Genomic DNA, 24,588 nt, shown 5'->3' with positions numbered 1-24,588 from the left:
GGATTGTATGTCAGTAATATTTCTCACTGTGATGTTTTGGCAACCCAAACTCATATATTTTAAAAGTCCCCTAAGGGTTGTGTTTTCAAAACAGCACATCCAACGTAATGTAATCAGTTATTACTTTCACCAGAAAATTTTGCACTAATTTTTATGACCATGTTCTGTGAACACGGCACAGTTCAATCAAGCATACAAATGCCCTTGCTGTTGATAAGCCTCAGTGGTCAAAACCACTTCCCAGGAGAATCGATAAATAAAAAAGGGTTCTCTGTGTCCTTACCTGAAAGCCCTGACTTAGAAAAGAAGATCTGCGGACACTTTTTTCCTAAGAAACTGTCTGCCATGAAGATTCATCTGTTTTTCGTTATTCTGCTCCTCTGGGTCACGATTTCACCAGGTAACATAGAAACATTTATGGGTACATTTGTACTAATGAATTTGAGGAAATAATCAGTTATTTCTTGTTGAAAACATGGTAACACCATAGGGATTAAAACATTTTTTATACTAAAAGCATTGTGATACTCTAGAACAGAAAAATGAAGGGGGACATTAGTTTGAAAACAGGAGAAACATAAGTGAAGTCTGTAGTTTAGTTCATATTATTCCATCAATGATAACTTCTCAGTTTTGATAAAAGTGGTGTGATGAAGTGAAATGTTAGCAGAGGGGAAGTTGGCCTTTATTATTTTTGCAACTTTCCTATAAATCTAAAACGATTTCAAGATGAAAAGTCTCATCAAGTTTATCCTGTAGCAACAGTTAGTTACAATCCATTCTTGCTGGGAAAAAAATATTCTTCAGCATAATCACTGATAAAGAGTAGAGAACAGTGTTCTGGACAGTCTATTTACTTTTTCCTTTTTGAAAACCTATGCTTAGCATACCACTTCCAATTAATAGAAAGCCTTTCTTAATTAATATTCTGTTCTTGGTACTTTCAGCAAATCACATCCCTTCTTGGCCTTTCTTTAAATATTTTTAGTCACTACTCTTATGTCTTTGAGTGCTACAGATCACATGAATGTTGAGTGTAATACCTAGTATATGAGCGCTACTTTCCATGAGAACAGTTTTCCCCTCAAGGACTGTATCTTCAGGTATGTAACAAGATTCTCTTCTCTTGAATTAATGTGTAAGTATTAAGTGCACGGAAGTAAAATAATAAGTTTGGAAATGGAGCGATCATTGACTCTATTCCCTTCTTCTTAAAGAGTGTAAGGTGAGAGGGTTGGTTCAAGTTCTACCTAGTTTATGATGCTGGCACTGGAATCAGACTCAAATTCCCTAACTCACAGGAAAATATTTATTTTTAGTATCCAGATGAATTTTTTAGACCTAACAGGAGTGATAATAACTGAGGTCTAGGAGATTAAATTAATTTATCTCTCATTATGAATATTAGAGAGTCCATTATGACCATCTAAAAATTTACGCATAAAAAACTGATCAATTATCACTTTAAGGTTGCAAGTGGATAGATTCTAAAGAGGGCCCAAGCACCAATAAAGTTAACAAAGTAATGCTGTTGTTAATTTTGCTAAGAGAATAACTTCCTCTTCCTTCATTTAAAATTTGTTAGAAAAAGGTCTGTAGATTGTTTCCAGTTCTAGAAAGAACCAAGATAAAACTTTATGAACATATGATAAATTTTCTTTCTTTTAATTTCAATGATAGCTAACATTAATAATATCACTATGACAAGTGATAGTATTGTTTTTATGCTTTATTCACTTATTTTTCCTTATAACAACCACATCATGTGACCCTACTGATATGTGAATTTATTCATACACTTATCAAAAAACTTAAATTTATATGTCTTGTAGTCTCATCAATTATAAACTACTTGGGGATATAGTGACATAGATTACAACATCAATTAATTACCTGTATGTTTTTATTATACTTACAAAATGAGGTCATTCTCCTTGTTAATCACAATGTGAAAAACTTTAGATAACTTTCACCATTACTGACAAAAAAAATTCCAGAGGAAAAGAAGCACGTCAAGATATATGAGTATATATATATCCACAAAATTATAAAATGTGCAATATAGGATATAGACATTTTAGAAAATAAAACAATAAGAACCTTGTCTTTCATCTTATAGTTCACCAACATATGGTGATTTACTAAATTGATTAAAATTAAATGTCATTTGTTCAACAATCTTTTAGCATTCCTCGGTTGTCTTTAACATCTCACCTCCAGATGGCAAAAATTCTTACTCAAAATTGAGCTAGGTAAACTTATTCCCACTCAAGAGAGTTACAGATGGAAAATTGTCTAGATAGAAGTCCTTAAATTTTCTATTTAGGGAAACCTCCCGTGAAGTCACTTAGTTTTCTTCATCATTTTCTAGAGTTCATAAATGTACTAAATGTCTAGAAATGAGGTGTTCTTTTATTATCATTTATTGTTTCACTTTATCTGTCAAATTGAAAAGTGTGCTTTTGCCAATAATCACTTTTCTTTAAACACATTATGTACTGTGATTATAGGATAGATAGTGAAGTTTTGTCCTGAAAGGGTGGTTGTGATTGTCCCTGTTTCCAAGGAGATGAATGTTAAAGAATAAAATAACAGATGAGTAAAAATAAGAAATTATGGGTTAAAAATATTTTAGGAATTATCTAGCTCATTTCTTGCTTACATATTAACCAGGACTTTATATACTGTTTTAGAGAAATCCTCTAATATGCAATATGAATATTACCTATGAGAACAATGAAAAGTGAGATTACTTTCTTGAAAGTGATCAGCAGAGATTTCAGAGAGAATATTGTATTTGTACATCTGAGGATAGAGAAAATGTGTTTGGCTTAATCATAGCATCATAAGACCAGTGGTTTTCAATGAGAGTCAACTTTGCAATGTCTGTAGACCTTTTAGGTTGTCACAACTGGTACTGTTGGCACTTGGTGGGTAGAAGTCAGGGATGCTGTTAACCATTCTTCAGTGAACAGAAAGGATTGTGTCCAACAACAAAGAACTGTCCAACCCAAAGGTCAATATGCTCAGGGTGAGAAACTCTGCTCCAGAGATGGGCAGGGAATTTAACATGGAGTGTACATTTGAACCCTGAACAACACAGGGTTGAATTGTGTGAGTCCAACTACAAATAGACTCTTTAAAATAAAAACAATAAATGTACTTTTTTCTAGCTTACATTATTATAATATACAGAATATAATACATATATTATATGTATTATATCCATATATGTGTTAATATCCAAAATATGTGTTAATCAATCGTTTATGTTACTTGTGAGGCTTCTAGTTAACAGTAGGCTATTAATAGTTAAATTTTGGGAGAATCAAAGGTTATAATTGGAATTTTGATTTTGTAGGGGATTGGTGACCTTAAACCCTGATGTATTCCAGGATCAACTGTACTTATCTGTTGAATGAGTGGATGCATGCTTGCAAAGATGAATATTAGTGATCCAAAGACATTCATATTGGGGAATACTTATATTCAGAGGTCAGAATGAGAAGAAAGAAGCTAATAATTTTAGAAAGGTGAAATAAAAAAGAAGTAACAAGAGAGGGGTGATGCATATTGAACAATAGTGTCAAATATGACAGAACTCTGGCTACAGTGAGTAAAATTCAGATTTCTATCACTAGCAAATGACATATGGTTTGATAATAATAATTCCTAAGAAACTGTAAACTAAATAATGATACTTAGAAGTGAACATTTAATCTGTGAAGAGTTATTATTTTTTTCTACTATAAGTCATGTTCTGAACCTCTTCAGTTATAGTGAGAAAAGAGCTCATTTTAATGGAAGAGCTAGGTTTTATATCAGCTATTTATACCAACCATATGGATAATGTGTCTTGAGTCTGGGTATTCACTAATAAGTATCTTTTATCACCATGAACTGTTGGAAATGGAGACAGAATATCCAGGAAGAAAGGCCTGGCCTTTAAAGGAACTGATTGGGATATAAAACTGTAATTAATGGCAGAAACTAATGGAAAAATGTATTTGATTTCATACCACAAATATACAAAAATGTTTCAGTCTACCCTTTGATCAGACACCTGGAAAATTTAGAATTCTCCCACACTAGTTGTTCTCATGGTATGAGTAACACCGTTACTTATTGAAAATTATGTGTATACAAAAAACACTCCAAAACAAAGGGATTTTGAAAACACATGGGCCAGCCTGTAATGAGAAATATTAATTTAAAACATATTTGTCTTGGAATAAATTTTACGGCCTTTGAGACCCATCCCCCAATTCCCCAAATATCTTCAACTATCGTAAATAATAAACTTCTACTGTGTTACTCTCCAAGCTACAAGATAAAGCATGTAGCTTAGAGCCCCAGTAATTTTAGAAATCAGGTCATGGCGAACATTGACCACACCTTCTAGACATTTCCATTTTTTAAATCAATGTTGTCATCAGACATTCATCTAAGTTAGATGATTTCTTTTTCAAAAAATTGATTTTAGAAGATAGAGGAAGGGAGAGTAAAAGGCATCTCTCTGTTGTTTCACTTATTTGTGCATTCACTGATTGCTTCTTGTATGTGCCCAGAGGATAAAATCCACAACCTTGTCATGTAGGGATGATGCTCTAGCCAGCTGAACTAGATCATTTCTCTGGGGAAGTAAATCCTAAAATACCCACAAGGGTTATAGAAAGTCAAATTGCCTAACATTGCCCCTCTCCCAACTTTCTATTTTATTTTTATCAAATTTATTAGGGTGACATTGGTTAACAAAATTATACAAGTTTCAGGCGGACAATTCCACTACACATCACCTGTACATTGTGTTGTGTGTTCATGACACCAAGTGAGGTGTCCATCTATCATCATTTTTCACCCCTATTCCCTCCTCCACCTCTCCCCACTGCACTTCTTCCCAGCAATCTCCACACTGTTGCCCGTGTCCATGAGTTTTTTCTTCTTTTTTTCCCCTTTTTTTGCTCAATCCCTTCACAGACCCCACCTAGCCCAACCACCAACATCTGTCAGCCTGCTCTTTATTTATGGGTCTGTCACTATTTTAGGACAATCATCTAATTGCCCATTCTATCTAAATAGTGTTTGTGAAAGCAGAAAAAGAAATCCCAAATACAATTAGCTGGTTGTAAAGATCAAACCTGACAGAAGATAAATTATGAACACTTTTTTCCTGTTGACTTTGGGAGCTATCCTTAAATTACTATCTAGTTAACTAGTAAGTCAACAAAATGACACACCTCACTTGGGTCCAAGACACGTTCTGACTTCCATGATTGACCTTGCACCAATGAATGAGTCATAAACTAGAAATGGGGCTCTTTTGCTTCTACTGTCTTTGCTTCCGGAACTTTCTCCATTTAAAATATGGGTGTGTCATAGCTAGGTTGCTAATTTCAGTCCTTCTTTCCTTCTTACAGCCAGAAAGAAATATCCTCAGTATGGTAGCTTGGATTTGAGGCGAGAGTGCAAAAAGGGTAATGGTCGGTGTAAAAATGAGTGCCACGAGAATGAAATTAGGATTGCTTACTGCATGAGACCTGCAACTCATTGCTGCTTGCAGAAGTAAAGATGACAGAAGAAAAGAAAGAGACACATGGTCCAAGAAGAGAGGACCGGTGTTATTAAGCCTTCCCAACACATCTTTCAAGACCTGTGTATCTCTGTAATACACAAGGAATTAAATAAAATTCAATATCGAACCATTCAGAAGTGGTTCTATGTCACACATGCATCTGGTGCCTTTACATTGCATTTTCACTTGATCTCTTGGTACCAGAGTAAGCAGAATGTATTTTTTTATGGACACTCCTCAACAACTATTCACAGTTCTATATGCCTTGTGTGAGTTGACATAAATAATGTGAGAAATCCTAGGTCAAAGAAATGGGAGGAGTGTATTTCTGATAGAAGCTTACAGTAGAAATGTGTTATTATTTTCTTATTATGTAAAATATTTAATACTGTTCCATAGATAATCCCAAGAAAAAATGCCAACCCATGGGACTTGAAAGAGTAGATACTGAGAGTGCAAATCCTTTTCATGAGACACACAAAGCCTAAGTCAGAAAATCACTTAGGAAAGCATAGGGGAATCACAACAAACTCCAATTTCTATGATTATTTATTATTTACTGGAGAAAAATATGTGTACCAAGAAATAGAAGAGGGAGTAAGAAAGGAGAAAAATTTCAAAAAGGTGAAGAGGCTAGACATAATTAAATTTTTCTAAAGATTTTATTTATTAATTTATTTTTTTTAGAAAGCAGGTAAGAGAGGGAGAAAACACTAATGGGAGAGACAAACTCAATCGACTGCTTCTCCTATGCACCTCAACTGGGACCAGGCCTGCAGCCCAGGCACGTGTTCTGACAGGGAATCGAACTGGCAACGTTTGGGTTTGCAGGATGACACTCAATGAATGGAGACACATGGGTCATGGCTATAATTGAATATTTTGACAAAGGAAGTAAGAAACTGTGACTAATAGCTGGATTCACCTCCTCTGTCCTGGAAAATGACCCTGAGGGGCCAGAAGTGAAAGAAAGGGGGAGTGGTCTTCACTCTTCAGCTCCTCTTTTCCTGAGTTCTCCTCCACAATATTCTCAATCATACCTGCGCATCATACAGTTTCTGTTCAGAAGTGCAAAATCTGCTTCTTTTATCAGTTTGGGAAGACAAGTTAGTAATTTGTACTAATGCAGATTTTTAAAAAGCATCAGTACTACAACATAGTAATAGAAACAGTTAGAAAATTCCCTTTTCCCCAGAATAAAATTGAAAAAGAAATTGGTAACTTAACTAAAGAAAAGAGATTTTTGAATGAATATATGTGGATCAGACTTGGACTTAGATAAGAAGTCAAATAATGTCCAGGCCTCCCCTATTCTCTTGGTGTTTACAACATCACATTCCTTTTTCTAAATGCAGGTATGAGAGCTAAGTATCTATTTCACATGAAACATTTATTACAGTGACATGCACAGAGAAAGAGTATTTTTCATTTTGATAAAGTTTCTAGATATATTTCTCTCACAAGGGACTGTTTAATTTTTAGTTTTGTTTTAATAAGCACATGAATTCCCTCTATGAAACAGGTCTTTGTTAAGCATACATTGGAGCCTGATGTGCATAGTCTTTTCCCTCTCTCAACAACTAAAAATAGACTTTTATTGCCTAATCTGTTCCCTCGTGGCATGGATATCTCCAAAATTATTTTTACAATATTAATTTAAACAGGGTTTCTTAACCTCGGCACTATTGATATTTTGGTCCAGACAGTTTTGTTGTGGTTGTGCATTCTGTCTTTAGTTACAGGATGTTTCCCTGCATCCCTAGCCTTTACCCACAAAAGGCGAGTAACACTCCTTCCACTGACTGTGGCTATAAAAATGTCTACCTGCATTGCCAAACATCCTCTGTGAGGGGCCTGGGTTAGAACCCCTGGTTTATAAGTAGGCAACTTATTCTCACAGAAATTTAAAAATGAAAATGAACAGAAATGTTTTCAGGTAGTAAATACATTTTCTGTTTCTTGTGAGAAAAGATTTCTATTTGAAATTATCATGTGTTAGTATATATGAACTGGAGGTGATATACTGGTGGTTCTGGGAAAAAAATAGCCTAACCTTTGGACAAGAAATATATAAGCCACGTTGAGAAGAAGATTAGTAAAATTAATTGCTTGTTATAAAAGTTTGATTATTATTTATCCTAGCTAAGCAGAATCCGGGCCATTATTACATCAAGACCTACAAAATAGACTTGAGAAGCCTAGTATACTATTACTATGGGGCAAATAAGAACCAACTTTTTCGGTGGTCACTGAGTAGCGATAAATGGTGAGAGATGTTGTGGAAGGCACTTAAGACATCTCTTCACATGAACTAGTCTGTACTGGCAGACCCTCCATCCTTCGGTGTTTGACAGACAAAAATAAAACCATCAAAAGGTCTGTGTTGACACCTCCTTGTGTATAGTCCAGTGTATATTCAAGTAACACTCATCTGCCTTCTGTCCAATGGACAAATGTGACAAACTGGAGAGAGAACGTGAATGTATAGGCATTAACCATGCAATTAATATCATTCTCTGGAGAAATCTTTTAAGGGCTGTGTGTGATGATATCCACTGAAACCTCTAGAGGCCCCTTTGATGAAATTCTGCAGTCTGTTTCTTAAAGAAAGAGTGGTGTCACTAATTATTTATATTGCATTAATATAAATGTGTCTCCCTCTCAGCATTCATTAACAAAAAAAAATTAAGGAAAAAAGGCAAATACTTATAAATGGGGAAATTTGTGGCAATTTTCTTTCCCATATACTGTAATTTTCATTGGAGTGATTGACAAAACAGCTAGATAATATTAAACTCATCAACTCTAAAAATCTGAAGTTTTTCGTTTTCTCTTCCTTTGGCCCAGAATCTAAGTTTCTATGGCATTGTGTATTTCCTTTAGCTTTTAGTTTTCTGTAAGTCTCAATTAGCATTGACCTTGATGAACTAATACCACCAAGTATTGGACACAGTGTTTTATTGTTATTTACACAATACACACTTGAATCCATTAAAAGTATTATGTTGAAATGAGGTTTGTCACCACCAAACCCAGCACAGGACTAGGAGGAAAAGAATTAGAATTCAACCAGATTCCAAATATTCAAACCCAACCCATTTCAAGATTTATTTTACCTTAATGTTTTAGGGCAATGACAATAACTAATTCCAGTGAGGGATTTATTTATTCAGACAACATTTGACTAATGGCTTCCCTCTTCCCAGGTATAACGTCATGGGTTTTGGATTTGTGGATTAAAACACCACAGCTCCTGTTTTAAGGAACTGATAGTTATTCATCACAAACTGAGTTTTAAGTACTATCCTATTAGATACAGTTAAAAAATGAATAAGACACAGGATCTGCCCCCAAGAAGATCAATGTCAATTCATAACACTGGTAGTATATGCGTCAGACACTGCATTCCACACCCCTTCTCATTATTCATGAATTCAGTAAGTACTCATTGAGAACTTACCATGTGTTAGCCATACCATAAGATCAGAACAAATCAATAACCAAAACCGGCAATATTTTCTACCTTTGTGGAGCTCGTATTTTAGATGTAGAGAAAAATACAAACATAAACATAATAAATAAGCAAATTAAATTAGAAAATAGTAAATCAAAGAGTTAAAGGACCCCAAAATGATGGTGAACTATAGCAATTTTAAATAGAATTTTTCAGGGGGCCCTTATTGAGCAGGTGCCATTTGAGAAAAATAATAAAAGGGGCAAAGTGGTCATGGGAGCACACGGAGGTCTGTGAGGAATGCGTGTGAGGTGAGAGTGGCTGGGGAGGGCGGTGCGTTGGAAAGGGGGCATGTTGCCAGATCACCCAGAGTTTTTAGAAACTAGAAAGGGTCTTGCCTTTTTTATTCTGAGATAAACCCAATGGGTTTTAGTCAAAGGGGAAGCATGATTTAAATTTTGTTTCAAAAACACTTCTCTGAAGTGCTTTGTGGAGTCAGGAGGTATTGAAGTAATATAGGTCATACATCATGGCAGCACCGTCCAAGGCGGCAACAAGGAAGGCTATGAGGAATGGCATGACTCTGGATGTACTACAGGTAGAATTCGATTTCATAAGAGATTTTTTTTCTTCAAGCTACTTTCTGTTTTGCCTTATTCTATTTTTCACCAAACATCTTGAAAAGCCGCCTAAACTCATTGTCTCCAACTTCAACTCTTACACACTCTTCTCCCCGGTAGACTCACCCACAGCAATGAAGAAAATCTTCTTGTGAATGGTATTTTTTTTTTCTAAAATCAAACCCCTAGGCCTATTTCAATTTTTCTGAACAGCACTTTAGTTAGTCACTGGTTTGACAATTATTAGTTGAGTTCTCCATTTTTGATAGTCTTCTCAATGCAGGGACCTCTAGTGTTTTGTTCCTAACTCCTTTTTCTTCTTGTTTTATATGCTTTCCTGAGGTTATTTTGTTTAGTACAATAATTTTTTCTGTCAGCAATTTTTTTTTCCCTCAATCTCCTTCCCAAACCACAAAACTGAATTTATTACAAGTCATAGAACTTACTTATCTGGCTGGTCCCCAAAGTCATTCTTTCATTGACATATGTCTAAAATAGAACTCATTTACTCACAAAGGTGGAAGCCTGTCGCCTTGTTTTTATTCTCTATTTCACTGATTGTTATTGTCAAAAACGCAGTATTAAGAGCTAAAACACTTCACATCATTTACTTCCCAGCACTTTTCCCCCAAATCCAAACATTAACTGGGCTGCTTCTAATTTGTAACTATATCCTAAGTTCACTTCCTTCTCTCTTTTTGAAATACCATTAACTTAATTATGTTTCCCATTATTTCATATTAGAATGTTCTAGCAACCCACCACATAGCCTTTCCACTACACAACTTTTGAGAAAGTGCTTAAAAGCTCTGTGGCTTCTCCGCTCTATTTGTGATAATATCCAACCCCTCAGCTTTACAGGTCTTTTGCCAGGTGTGCCTAACCTGACTTTGCTGTGTTTGCTGAGGCCATGTCCCTATCTCCTCAGTCATGCTGAGAGTCACAGCATTCTTCATTGTTCACAAAGTTTTTCAAAATACCATGTCAAAGTTTAGGCTTCCCCTCAATCCCTTGAAAATATGCTATCGGCTTTTGAAGATGCAACCAAAAGTCACATGTTCATTGAGGTGGTCAAACACACAGGAAAGGAATTCAGAATCCAACAGGACTACCTGTGAATCCGTTCTCTTCTATTCCCCCTGGAACCTTGTTCAACAGCTCTTGACTTCAGTTGTTTGGATGGGTGAAATGAGATAGGTATCTTAAAAGATCAGAGCATTAAATCAGTTAAGAATTTGCTCAGTAAAGAATCTGAAACCTAATGGACACTTACTAAAGCATAGCTCTTAATAATGGCTGTGGTAGCAGTAGCTGTAGTAGTAGAAGTAACAGTAAAATAGAGTTTTCCAGGAAGTTTTACAGCCCTTTATTGTGTGCTGTGAGGGCCTTTTATTTATATATCAGCACTGTCTCCACAGGTGATACTGTATTGCTTCCATTTCTATGTCATCACCTCCCAACAAACATCATCTGCCTCTTGGGGGTAAGGTGCTTAGTTTTTTTCTTCATTTTTGCATTGCGACTCAGCACAGGACTGAGTACAACCGAGTTGCTTACTAAATCATGGGTAGGGATCATGAGAGAAGGCATTCTCTTAATGTAAAAGTGAAAACAGAAAAAATCAGTGAGTTACTAAAGGGTAGTTTATAAAAATCTGCCACAAATCTATAAATCACTCATATTGATGACCACATAAACTTAAATTCTCTTTCCCCCCAGGATTTTATTTATTTACTTTAGAGAGGGGAAGGGAAGGAGAGAGGGAGAGAAACATCAATGTGTGGTTGCCTTTGGCATGCCCACTTCTGGGGACCTGGCTCACAACCCAGGTATGTGCCATGACTGGGAATTGAACTGGCAACCCTTTATTTTACAAAAACCAGCATTCAATCCAATGACCTACACCATCCAGGGCTACACTTAGATTCTGTGATAACATATTCATTCACTCACTCATTTTTTTCAGTTAGCTGCAAATTGATTGAGTGTGTTGTTTCAAGCACTTTGCTACATGGTAAAAAGTAAGTCAGTGAACAAGGCAAACAGAAACGGCATCTAGTGCTTTAAGACTGGAGGTTTTTGCTTTCGGTAGAGCAGACCATGAAGGCTAATACCAGTGCTTCACCAGGGTCACTTTTATGTGTGAATCCAAAAGGAAAGTCAAAACAAAGGATATGTGAATAACTTTGAAGACATTTATTTCCTGACACTGTAAAATAAGTTTACGTATTTTCTCATTATAATTGAAAAGTTCACAAAAACCTCAGTCTCATGAGGAAATCGAAATAGTGTGAACCAAATCATTTGTTTGCTATATCACAGCTAATGAATACAGTATATAGAATTGAAACCTAGTCATATTTGATTCTGTAAGATCATACCCTTTCAGACAAATTATATAAACTTCCACTGACCTATGGCCTTGCTCCTACCTTGACTTCAAATTGGACTCAGTAAAAACAGACATCTTCCAAACCTACCCTCTCTGCCTCTATTTGCAGGGAGCATGATGAGACAGGCAAAGAAGTCATCTGCAGGTAGCTAATTTGCTAGGAGTTGGGGAGATATATGCCAGACATTCTCCCAGAAGGACAGAGAACTCCCCACAAAGCCTGGGAAAGCTAACACTGAATCAATGTGTGGGCATTGCTGAACATTTAACCACTGGTTTCCTTACAGAGAGCCATGCATGTCCCCGCAGGACTTGTTATGTGCTGCTGTCCGAGACACACCCCCACCACACTTGTAGCACGTCGTTCTGCTCCAGACTACCAGGAACCTTTCTCGAATGGATATCCCTTACAGGGCCCCTAATTAGAGTTTGCATTTTTCTCTTTACTTAAAAATTTGTTAGGACAGGTTTCATTTCAGCAGTGATGTTTATAATGTACAAGAGGTATCAGTAGATGAAAGAGATGTTATGTGTCCTTCCTCCAAATAGACATTCATTTTTGTTTTTATGTGCTATGTGTTAACTAGTTTTGGTCACCTCACATTAATGCTTATGTACCCATATATGACATTTCTGTGGCATTATACAGTTTATAATATATTACATAGCCAATTTTCACAAAACACTGAGATTATGTTATTTTCCCTCATAGTTTTCACATGGCATAGCTGTGATTCTAAAATGATGCTTTTTGCAAATAACTAAGATGTGATACAACCAATTGTGCTACATTTACTTTTTGTTTCCAGATCATATCATTTTGTAGATTTCTTTGTGACTTTAAACATTCCCATCCTTTGAAATAATGAGAAAATTAGAAAGACATTAGTATATTTTTAATTTCACCAGTGGTAATTATAAATACATAGTTCTCTTTTCTAAGTTTAACACATATTAAAGATCAGCATGGATTTGGTGGGTTGACAAGATAGGGTCTTAGGAATGTTGATTAGCTTAGAAAGTACTTACCTCAGCAAAAGTTTTTTTTTTTAATTAAGTGGAATAATACATCACCCTCTTCCTTACTTTAAATTATGTCAGTTCTCACCGATGGCCAGGAATTCCCCAGTGGCCAGGAACTCTGTCATGGCGAATTAGTTTCCCATTCCCACAGGAGACACACACACTCACACGTCAGAGCCCATGTGGCACTTTCTTACACTTGAAGCTTAACTTCCTTCTCTTTTCTTCTAACCTTATTGACAATAATAAAGTAGGCACATTTGAATCTTCTCTACATTCTATAGGTTTGAAGTTTCTGTTCAGTTCTCAACCTAATGCTTAGAGAAAATTAGGTACTCAGATAAACACCTGACATATGGAATTGAAATCATCCTGAATTTCGATTGGGTATGAGGTAGGCAATTAGGTTCTATGAGTTGATATTATATAATTTTAATCTTAATATAATTTAATTCATTCTCCACATTTTAATGAAATTATTTCTCTTTATTTTTCCTGACACATGCAAAATTTAATATTCAAAATATATTTGTGATAGCTGTGTTTATTCTATCCTGTAGCTAGGTGGAATGACTTTATCCAAGATACATCAGGACTATGATAACATTTGGGAGCAAATAAATAATCCTGACTTCAAATCTCTGAATTGGTTGCAATTGAATCATTAAGAAAAATAAAATCTTAAAGTAACAAAAAAATTTGCTTTCGTTTATCATAGATTAATGTATAGAAACAAAGCTGTGAGTTTGGAGTCTCAGAACATGCATCTTTGCATTATCTCAGGTGATTCACAACAGACTAGAAGACTAACATTCGGCTCTTTTTTACTAAATATTTAATTTATAACAGAACTGTGTTTCTATGTGTATCAGTCTACCTAAATTGTTTTCGTGTCCTCAGTAAATTACTCTGTGAGTGACTATCTTCATGCCTACTATGTTATAACTGTTGGGCTATACCATGTAGAAGAGCAGAGTCAGAATGAATCCTAACCAACATTTAAGGGTTTATATTTAGGCTGTAAGAATAAAAGTATAACAAATGTTTAAGAAAATACATATAATTTAGTATAAATTATGTTATATTACATTATTCATCCATTACTTTCAGGCTGGCAAAAGGGGCATATTCATTTGTTCTAGTAAATGAAAGGTTATTTCAGTTAAGAGGGACACCTGGAATGGAGAAGAAAGCACTGAACAAATGATTCTATAAAGAGGCAATAGGAGTAGATTTAAAACACTGAGAACACGTGCAAATGAAAACTGCTATGTTTTAAATATTATAAGCATCATCTTTATGAAGACATGTGTGAGTAAAACTGGTCTTAATAAAGTAAGAAAAAAAGATGGGAAGGCAAGAGGCTCTGGGAGTCAACTGAAGTTCATTACTGATGTGAGATATAAGATAAGGACATACATTTTTTGGAAATAAACTGTGGCTTGGTCACCTGCTGAAACAAATGATAAAGTATGTTATAAAACAATCTGACACCCCAGAATCTCCATCTTCCGCAAACATGATCTTATGACTTAGAACAAAGATTTTTCTCCCCTCAGTAAGAAGATCCCCAAATGAAAAACTGTACTGGTGACTTTATTTTTCTTGATTGCAGCCGGAAGTAACTTTGAGCCAAAGTATAGATTTGAGAGATGCGAAAAAGTGAAAGGAATATGTAAACCGTTTTGTGATGACGATGAGTATGATTACGGATACTGCATTAAATGGAGAAATCAGTGCTGCATATAAACTCTGGATAGAAGAAGTACTGTTGAGCAGCCCAGTTTGGAGCCGAAATACATTTTCTTAACTCAAAGGTGGGTAAAAAGAAAATGTTTAATGTATTTACTGGAAATGTGCTCTTTTAAATCCTAAATATCACTGTTTACATAGATAAAAATAATTTCACTCTTTATTCATTGACTGATCACTTTCTTTTTATTTCAGATGGATGAACATGATAATTAAGCAAGGAAACAGACTCTAATTGATAAGGGACTCAAGAGTTGGAAAATTTTAGTTTGAGGTAAATAGTTATAAGCCTCGTAAGTAATGCATATGTTAAAGCTTTTGCTTCAGAAACTACAGGTAAGGCCCATCCTGCCCCCACCCCAAACAGCTGACATCCTGGGGCACAGCTAAAGATTACTGCCTGGGGACGAGTGGAAGCAATCCAGCCATTGTGTTCCAGGGAAAGACAGAGGACTATACGCCCCTGGGAACAGCTACCTGCCCAGGGCGTGAATACTACAGTTTTCTTTTACCTAATTTTCCCTGAATTTCAAAACCCCTCATCACTCTTTGTTTTCTGTTATAAAAAGGCTAGCTTGGAAGGAAATTTAAGATGGTCCATTAGGGTAGGAACCAGCCATCTTCTCAGATTGCAGGCCATCTGAATAAAGCTCCCGTATAAAGATTCAACCCCTGCCTCTACTTAGTGGGTTTGGTGTGTGACAGGCGGCATGAATGCCGGTGTCTTTTCTGATTTCATAATGGCGCTTATAACCTCCTTATGATCATTTTGCATCTAGGCATTCATCCTATACTTATCTGAGTTGCTGAGCTTCCTCTTTACGTATACATGTGACCGTATTGCTACTTTAATATGATAATCAGGGTTTACTTCATAGATCCCCTTGTTCCACATCAAAATCTTTCTATATATGTAGCCTAATTCTTCCCTAAAAGAAAATGCATCTTTTCTCCCTTTCAAAGGAGAAGATTCAATCTTGCTGTGCCTAATGTTCTTTCTGTATGCCTTTAACCAATTCCTGTGAGAGGACAATTAGAGATGACATGGTGTAATCATTCTCTCAATAGGGCAGTTAAGTGTTTTTTATGACACACACGGGGAAAGGATTAGTAACCAGAATTAAGAGAAAGAGGGATTTTTTAATCCATGCAATCTTTTATTTAAAAAAAAAAATCCCACAGGGAAACTCAGTAGTAGGTGTTCTTGTCCCAGCAATTTAGAACTTTCATAACCAGTTATTATTTCTTAATCATTTTCATAAATTAAATAAAAATTTGTAGAAAGTTGTTTTCTCTCTCTTACTTAAGTCTGTACATAACATCCTTAATTTTGCATCTTGGTTGGTAAAGACAGGCAAATTCACTCTCTACAGAGTACATTTGCTGACCTTATACAAAAAAAAAAATCGGTGAAACTTCCAGGAGTGAGATGTGATTCTTGAAGCATCAGTCTTAGCACCACCGCCTGAGAACTTGTAGAAATCAGGTGCTTGGGGTTTAGACTTACTCAATCAATAACTCTTTAAGGTAGTGCCCTCCATATAATTATAATGCACTGAAAAATATGCTAACTGTTGCCTAAAAATGCTCTTAACTATTGAATTCTGAAGCAAAATCGTGGTCTTTTAATTCTTTAGTGAACTTGGACAGAACTTTCAAAGACCCCTTGACATTATGGATAAAAACATACTCATGTAGCAGAAAAAATATGTCAAGTAACATATTTCTTTCTTTGGAGAAGATATGGGCAAAAGAAAAACATGAAGAGAATATTTTAGATAAAGAAATTAGAATTCATTCTTGCCTGTTGGTTAGTCAATAGGTGTTGCTTGACCTAAAGTAAGTAAAAATAAACCCAGTATGTCTTTTTTTCTGTTTTCTCAGTTGTTCTTACCTCTTATCTTGTAGTGTTCTGGGACATAAAAATTCCTGAATAAAAGCTCAATTTAATCTTACATGGAGAGTTGTTATATGAAGGGAAGTTGGCAATAAAACTATTTTTAAATTTTCTTTGTGTAGAAACTTTTATAGAAATAATCTGCTGCCCTCTCCCAAACCCTCCCCTTCCCTGCTCACTCTCCCTTTACTTCATCACAAGAATTTTAAGACCCAAAATATTGAGAACTGGTGAAGATAAGTGCTAATAACCCATTTCTTTTAACTCTCTCACATACTTTGGACACAAGATATCATTGTGTTGTATTGAAAGGGCAGTCTTGGTTTTCTTGTTGATTTCAAGAATGATGTAACAGTCTCCTGGAGAAATTTGACTAAGACAGCCCAAATGCCCCCCTGAACTTTGACTGAACTTCGGGTAATTTCCTCCTGACTGTATAGGCCCCAGACTTCACTTTCCTTACCAAATTCACTTTAGAAAACTTGCAGTTGTAAATTCTTTCTCTGTTCCTTTGAAACATATTCAAATCTCCCCTTCTCAAGTCAGTTTTACAAAACAAGAAATGTTTTTCTCAAGGACTAGAGAACAATCCCTTTGAAATGTACATTGGAAATGTACATTCCCTTTGAAATTGGAATTGTGGGCTTTTGTACATTTCAAAGGACAGCACTCCCATCTCTCAGTCTCTGTGGGCGGCTAAGAACCTTACTTCAGTGGGTGCCAATTACCAAACACTAATGGGCTAATTACAGAGAAACACATTAGCAAACTCAGGGATAACTCCAAGTGCCAAAAGGAGCTTGCTGATCAACCTCCTCCCCTACTGTCGTTCATGGCTTTTCCGTTGGCTCATCCTAGAGCTTAAAAAACCTCCACCCTTTTGTTTCATTTGAATTGAGCTCGGTCTCTCTTTTCTATCGCAGTAGCCTTGAATAAAAAAGCTTGGACTGCGTAATTCTGCCTCGTGCAATTTTCTGATCTGACAAATACAATGACAGAAATTGGAATTGTGGGCTTGAAGGTTTTAATTAAGACACATCCTTTCCAATATTGTTCTGATGTCAACCAGACTAAAGATATTATTTAGAGAAATTCCCTTGATGGCAGAATGCTGAAAATACCTTATGAGGTGTACTTGAACGTTGTGAGAAGGCAGTGGTTTTCTATAATAATTTTCTAAGAGTCACCAGGGAAGACCATAGGTAAAAGATGACATTTGAAGGAAAGGACAACTATGTGTGTTTTGATAAGGTATCCCGAGTGATACAGGGTGCAGCCAAGGGGGCGCCCAGAAAAGATTTAGAATGGTGTCCAGAACTCAAAGTGTACAGGAATATTGGAGGAAATATTAAGATATCCTCACCGCCCCCCCCCCCCAGGTGTCAGTTGGGGGAAGGGATGAATGGAGCAGGGCCATTGAGAGCTGTTTTGCATAGCAACAGTTTTGCAGCTAACCTCTGGAGTGGTATTTAACATATCTATAACCTTTAACTGGTTTCATAGATATGTTAAATAGCTGTGGCCAAGCTTTGGGCCAGGGAGAAGTGAGGGGCAGCTACCCAGGCTGGAACTGGGGCTGCTTCTCAGAGAGAGGGCCTGCGAGAGAGGCATGTGGCTTTAGCAGAGTGAGGACCCCCTCTTGGCCAGGTGAGGGGGAGAGCCACGCTGTTTTGGAAAGATGTAGACCCCTGTAGCCATTAGGAGAGAGAGCCACGCGGTTTCAGCAGAGTGCAGACCCCCTCTTGGCCAGGTGAAAGGGAAGACCACCCAGCTTTGCCAGAATGGAGATCCCTGCGGCCAGGTGAAGAAGAAAGACGCGGCTTTGGTAGAAGAGGCCCACATGGCTTTGGCGTGCTCCCTTTGGCTGAGTGGCCTGGAAACCAGGAGAAACTTTGACTAGGACTTGGTACAAAGAACTCTTGCCAGTGGAAGGTGCTGCATGACTTTGGATTACTTGGAGATCCTGCCTGGACAGGCAGGCGACACAGCTCACGTGCCAGCGACCTGAAAAACAGACGTGTGCTCTTTTCCTGATTTACGGTACCCGGAGTTGGGACAGTGGGAGAAGGGAGAGCTGTGTGTGTGTGTGTGTGTAGGTGTATACCCTTAAAGACTTTAATATTTCAAGGAAGGCATTAGGCCTGAATAGCACTAAATAAACATTTTGTTTCCTTTTCACAAATCTCTGGCATTGAGAGACGTCTTTCCGATTGGCGGTGGACAGAAGAGCCCTATAGATATTAGTGTATCCTCCTTGGGAGGGGCCCCTGTTTTCTGTAGCAGTTTTTGGCATCCCTCGGTGGGCCAAGTATTGCCCCCCCTCGGACCCTTTGTTCAGTAACACGAGGACCTGGCACAGAGACTGACAAAGACAGACACTTAATACATGTTCTTGAATGTGTGTATGGCTAGGCGGATACATGGTTAAATAAAGAAGAGCCAAAGACCCTACCTTAAAACAATACTCATATTTTAGAGCATAACATGGAAAAATAAGATCACATAAAGTTTTCAATGACTTATAAGTGAAATAAGGTTAGAATTAGAAGAAGCATCTTCAGGAGGAGTGGTCATAGATAATGCTAAATAATATAAAACATCTCCCTTTGGAAAATGTGGAGTTTTGGATAAAGCGAACATACAGTTATATAAATTATTATAACAATTAAATGCAATGTGAGAATATAAATGCTAATTTTGGGGGGGCGATCTGATCTTTCAGCACAATCCTCTACTTGAATTTTCTGCTTGTCTTTGCCGGCTTAGTTGTCCTCGATAACTAAGACATGTTAGTAAAAAAGCTCATGAAAAATGCTGGTAGCCAAGGTTCTTTAGATCATTTTGTATGTTCTTAAACACATGTCCTATTGCTGATGGTATTGAGCTTCTCTTACTTTGTTAACTCCCATTGATTTTTAGCTTATTGGATATTTAGTATATATGCTTTTTAATTAAATCTCTTAGTGGCAGTAAATTTTTTGTATATTCAAAAATTTAAGTTTCTTGTATTTTTAAAATGTTTTAAACATCTTTATTGAAGTATATTTGACATAAAATAAAATGCTCAAGCCCTAGCTGATGTGGCTCCCTGGACTGAGTGCCAGCCTGCAAACCAAAGAATCAGGTTGGATTCCCAGTCAGGGCACACGCCTGGGTTGCAGGCCAGGTCCCCAGTAGGGAACTTGCGAGAGGCAACCACACATTGATGTTTCTTTCCCTTTTTCTCTCCCTCCCTTCCACTCTCTCTAAAAATAAGTAAATAAATAAAACCTTTAAAAAAACAAAATAAAATGCTCATGTTTAGCTGATAGTTTGATGTTTTGCTTTATTATGTGCCCATGAAACCAACACCAAAATAAAAATAGTGAACTTGACAATGACCCCTAAGAGTTTCTTTGTGCCTCTCTGCATTCCATCCCTCCTATTCCTTTTTTTCTCTTCATTACCCTGGTAGCCATTGATCTACTTGCTTTTTTTTGTTACATTGGTCTTAGTACAGTAGGTACTTTGGAAATCTGATTAAATTTGCTTAACATGGTTATTTTCAACTTTATCTGCACTGTTGTATTGATATTTTATTCTGTTTTGTTGCTGAAAAGTAATCTATTGTATGAATACACCACAATGTACCACAATCTATTGTATGAATACACCACAATGTCCATTCATCTCTTGATGCAAACCTGTCTCGTTTCAAGATATTGGCTCTTGTAGTTAAAGTGGTGTGAACATTCCTATAAACTCCATACGTGAACCTACATTTGCTTTTAAATCTCCTGGGTAAATACATATGAATAGAATGGCTGAGTCATGTAGGAGATAGGTATTTAATTTTTAAAGAAACTACTAGCTCTTTTCCAGAGTGTCTATGAGATTTTGTACTCCCACTGTTAGGTAAGAGAGTTGCAGTTCCTCCATATATTTGACAATACTCCATCGTTTTAGAACTGTAAATTGTATTGTATTGGATCTGTAAATCAATTTGGAAAGAATTGGTATCTCCAAAACGGAATCCTCTAGTCCATGAATATGCTATAATTTCTATTTATTTAGGTCTTTTGAAATTTTTCTGAGTCATGTTATGTACTTTTCAGGGTACAAGTCTTAATACATCAATTGTCAGATTTATCCCTTCTTCATATTTCTGATGCTATTTTAATAATATTTTATTTTAAAATTTTTGTTTCCCTTTCTATCATGTAAAAATACAGTTGCTTTTTGCATGTTAATCCTACAAACTTACTAAGCTCACTTATTTGTTTTAGTCACTTTTCTATGTATACCATAGTGTTCTGTAAATATTTCATGATATAGTTGGCAAATAAATACAGTTCTTTTTCTGTTGCAATCTGGATGTCTTTTTCTAAACTTTATTGCCCTTCAGGACAATGTTGAATAGAAGCTCTGAAAGCATCCTTGTTTGCCTGGTTCCTCCCCTTAGGGAGAAAACATTCAGACTCATCAGCCAATATACAGTTAACTGTTGTTTTGTTTTAGATAATGTTATCAGGCTGAGTAAATACTTCTGTTTTTCATTTTCTGTGACATTTTGTCAGGAATGACTTTTGGACTTTGTGAAAATTAGTATCTATCAAGATGACTTTATATATTTCTTTTTTTATTCAGTTAATGTGGTGAATCATATTGATTTATTTTTAAGTAGACGATCAATCTACATTTCTGATAAACAATTTGGTCGTAATGTATTATCATTTATACATTATGTATTATTTATATTCTGAAAGAATTTATGCTAAGTTCATATTTTTCTTCATTAAATGTTCAGTAGAATTTTCTGGTAATATCTGGGAATCGAGTTTATTTTCTGAGCAGGTTTTTAACCACAAATTTTAAAAATTTACCTGGGAATTTAATTTTATACATATTTTGTACATAAGGTAAATGAAATTATAAGGAAATAAGAGATTCTCCTCTTGGTGCAAAAATGTTTAAAATTTACATATCACTGAAGACAATTTTTTCCTTGGTTTTGGCTTAATTAATGAGATTCAGATTTCAGTAGGCAGTTCTAGACTCTCTTCCCTTGCAGAATTTACCTGAAGCCATTGACTTTAGTCATTTCTCATATTACTTTCACTTCTCAGGTACATTTATGATACAATGTTCATTTAATTGAGAGAACAGTAGAGAGGATAAGAAACATAATAGAGAGCTAGAACTCCGAGGTTAGAATTGTTCTTTATCTTTCACACACAACTTTAAAAATCAAGATTTCTTTCTTACTTAGTCTACATCTCTCTGCCCTCAAGCAAATATGAAAATAAAAGAATTCATAAGAATTTATTGAAAGTAATGCAGCTTTGGCTGGTATAGCTTAGTGGATTGAGCACTGGCCTGTGAACCAAAAGGTCACAGGTTTGGTTCCCCACAGGGCACATGTCTGGGTTAATGGTTCATCAATGTTTCTCTACTTCTTTTTCTTCCTCCTTTCCACTCTCTCTAAAAACAAATAAGTGAAATATGTTAAAAAAGTAATGCAGAGGCAGAAAAAGCTGATGTGTAGAAAGACACATGCATATCAATTTTCTCTTTTCTGCATATGTAAAATGAGGACAATGACTCCTTCCTACTGGGTATAGACATATATTTACTTACCCGTTGTATTTATAAGTTCTCTGGTACTACTATGTCCACGTTATGCTTTCCCTTTGCGGGGAATTTCTCCCAACATTCTAGCCTCAGGTTTTAGTTGGGAGGTCAATTCTTGTAATTCTCGCTCTTACAACAACATTAAAAGTTCAGCTTCTAACAACTGTGGTACAAAACACACACACATACGCCCACACCAATATTTACCTGAAATTGTTAACACCTTCATCTCTATTTACACTGCCATTTTAAAGTTGGTTTGGTGCTTCTATCAATCAGACAACACCTTTCCCATAGCCTCACTCTCTGATATGTTACAGGAAGACCATGTGAAGCTAATACACAAATAAGCACAGGGTTGGGCAAACGCAGGTTGATAGTAATACAACTAAATAATAATACAAGAATAAACTCTGCTTCCTTTACTCACAACTGTAAACCTACTTTTACAACCCCTGAATATACATGAGAGTTACTGGAAAAGACTATCACCGGGAGTGAGTTCCATTGCAGTCTTTCCTAGGGCAAGTCCCACAGTTCATTTCTCCTTTTGTTTGGCTTAGTTGGTTTTGCATGAGATTGACTGAAGTCCACATCAACACTTGAGCTACTTTGAGTTAGGTGTTTATTACTTTTAGACATAACTTATAACTCAGAGATTCCATTTGAACGGTGTTGGAGGATTGTACCTGAGCAGACTGGGTCCCATACACATGGCGCCTTGGTGCATGACCCAACAATTAGTGTTGAGGGAAACAGGTTCTTATTTTCAGGATTCCAACCTCAGGGAGGCTAAGACCTCTCCTGCTGAGAGCACTGCTCTCCGGCAAGAACCAGCACTTCACTGGCTCCCCACCAGGATACAAACCAAAACCATGCCCATTAGTTCCCCACAGCTTTATCTGTTCTTAAATTGGCTGTGCAAAAAGGTCTCCATCCCCTCTGGAAAGTACACTGGTGGGTTTCAGAGTTGCCATTGTCTTGCAGCAGCTCTCGCCTTCAGGATCTGGGGTATGTTGTCTTTAGCCTCCACGTAGTGGTCCAGGAAGCATGTGCCACCTTACCCTGGATCATGGTGAAGTCGAGAGAAGGCACACGTCCCAAGAAAGTGTCCTCTCCGTACATCCTTCAGAGAAGAAAAGTCAGCACTCCTATGCAAATGTCAGCTCAGCTCCAAGCACCTCTCAGGGATCTGTGCTTGGTTAGGCAGGTTCCTACCATTCCTAGCTCCATCAGCTCTGCCGCCATGTTCTCCAGGCAGGTTGTCCAGCAGGTCTCCTCTTTCTTACTCCGGCTCTTTCTCATTATAGACCAGCAATGCCTCCTTTCTACACTGCAGCCTACATGGTTGCATCTCCTCAGAGCTGCCTCTTTCTTACTTCACCCCGCTGCAGGGCGGAAAACTATCAGCCAGCATGGCTTCTTGCTTCCTCACTGCCCCATGGAGGACCGGCCCCTCTCTCTCTGCCCACCCGTGATTTAAATGCCGACCAGGAGCTCCCTACAGGACCTTACAGCTGGCCCCTCCTACAAGGAGCTACTTTTTCCAGTTCCCCCACGTTTTTTTTTTTTTATCTTCTTGCAGCTGCCATCTTTAGTCAGGGCAAGAGTACCCTGTGAAATGGGAGACTCTGCCTCCCTGCACTCCCACAAGTGTTGTATAAATCTCCTCCCCGCCTATGTTACCAGTCACTCTGAATTCTGAAAGTCAGTATGCCTTTGTCCTAGGGCATAGCATAGCTTTTAACTTGCCATTGTTACAGAAAGTATCTTAACTGCTATATCAGCCCCTTCCCCCAATCCTGGGCTTCGGGGAAATTTCTCAGGGACCCCTGCTCTACACCTCATTTATTACAGGATTATATGAGGGTGTGTAACAATTAAAAACACTTCTGAGATATTGCTATTTAAATCATGGTAACTTGGAAAAAGTAATTTTTTATATTCTCTGAGCTTTAGTTTTCTCATTTTTAAAATAAGGAAATAAGGCTCTGGCTGGGGTAGCTCAGTGGGTTGAGCACAGGCCTGCGAACCACATGATCACGGTTTGATTCCCAGTCAGGGCACATGCCTGGGTTACAGGCCAGTTTGCAGCAGGGGATGCATGAGAGGCAACCATACATTGATATCTCTCTCTCTCTCTCTCTCCTTCCCTTCCCCTCTAAAGATAAAGAAATAAAATATAAATAAATAAATAAGGAAATAGAAAACATGATTTTCTTTACAATTGTTCATTGTTTTAACTAATATTTATTTGTGATTCCATTT

The 24,588-nt window shown here is 36.8% G+C and overlaps 2 protein-coding genes across 2 annotated transcripts; both read left to right on the top strand.

Annotated features, from left to right (window-relative positions):
- Window positions 1-305: 305 nt before the first annotated feature.
- On the top strand, window positions 306-5,626 carry LOC118993640 (beta-defensin 110-like). The gene is made up of 2 exons (XM_037056146.1): window positions 306-400; window positions 5,418-5,626. The coding sequence occupies exons 1-2, from the start codon at window positions 346-348 to the stop codon at window positions 5,564-5,566; spliced, it is 204 nt and encodes a 67-aa protein (XP_036912041.1). The 5' UTR covers window positions 306-345; the 3' UTR covers window positions 5,567-5,626.
- A 3,929-nt stretch (window positions 5,627-9,555) lies between these two features.
- On the top strand, window positions 9,556-14,810 carry LOC118994020 (beta-defensin 110-like). Its single transcript, XM_037056545.1, has 2 exons — window positions 9,556-9,624; window positions 14,670-14,810. Exons 1-2 carry the CDS (start codon window positions 9,556-9,558, stop codon window positions 14,808-14,810), a joined length of 210 nt encoding a protein of 69 aa, XP_036912440.1.
- Window positions 14,811-24,588: the final 9,778 nt, after the last annotated feature.

This window comes from Sturnira hondurensis, unplaced genomic scaffold, assembly GCF_014824575.4.
Source record: "Sturnira hondurensis isolate 20B ecotype Veracruz unplaced genomic scaffold, ASM1482457v3 Scaffold0000880, whole genome shotgun sequence".
Classification (NCBI taxonomy): domain Eukaryota; kingdom Metazoa; phylum Chordata; class Mammalia; order Chiroptera; family Phyllostomidae; genus Sturnira; species Sturnira hondurensis.
This window is presented reverse-complemented; position numbering and strand designations above follow the sequence as displayed.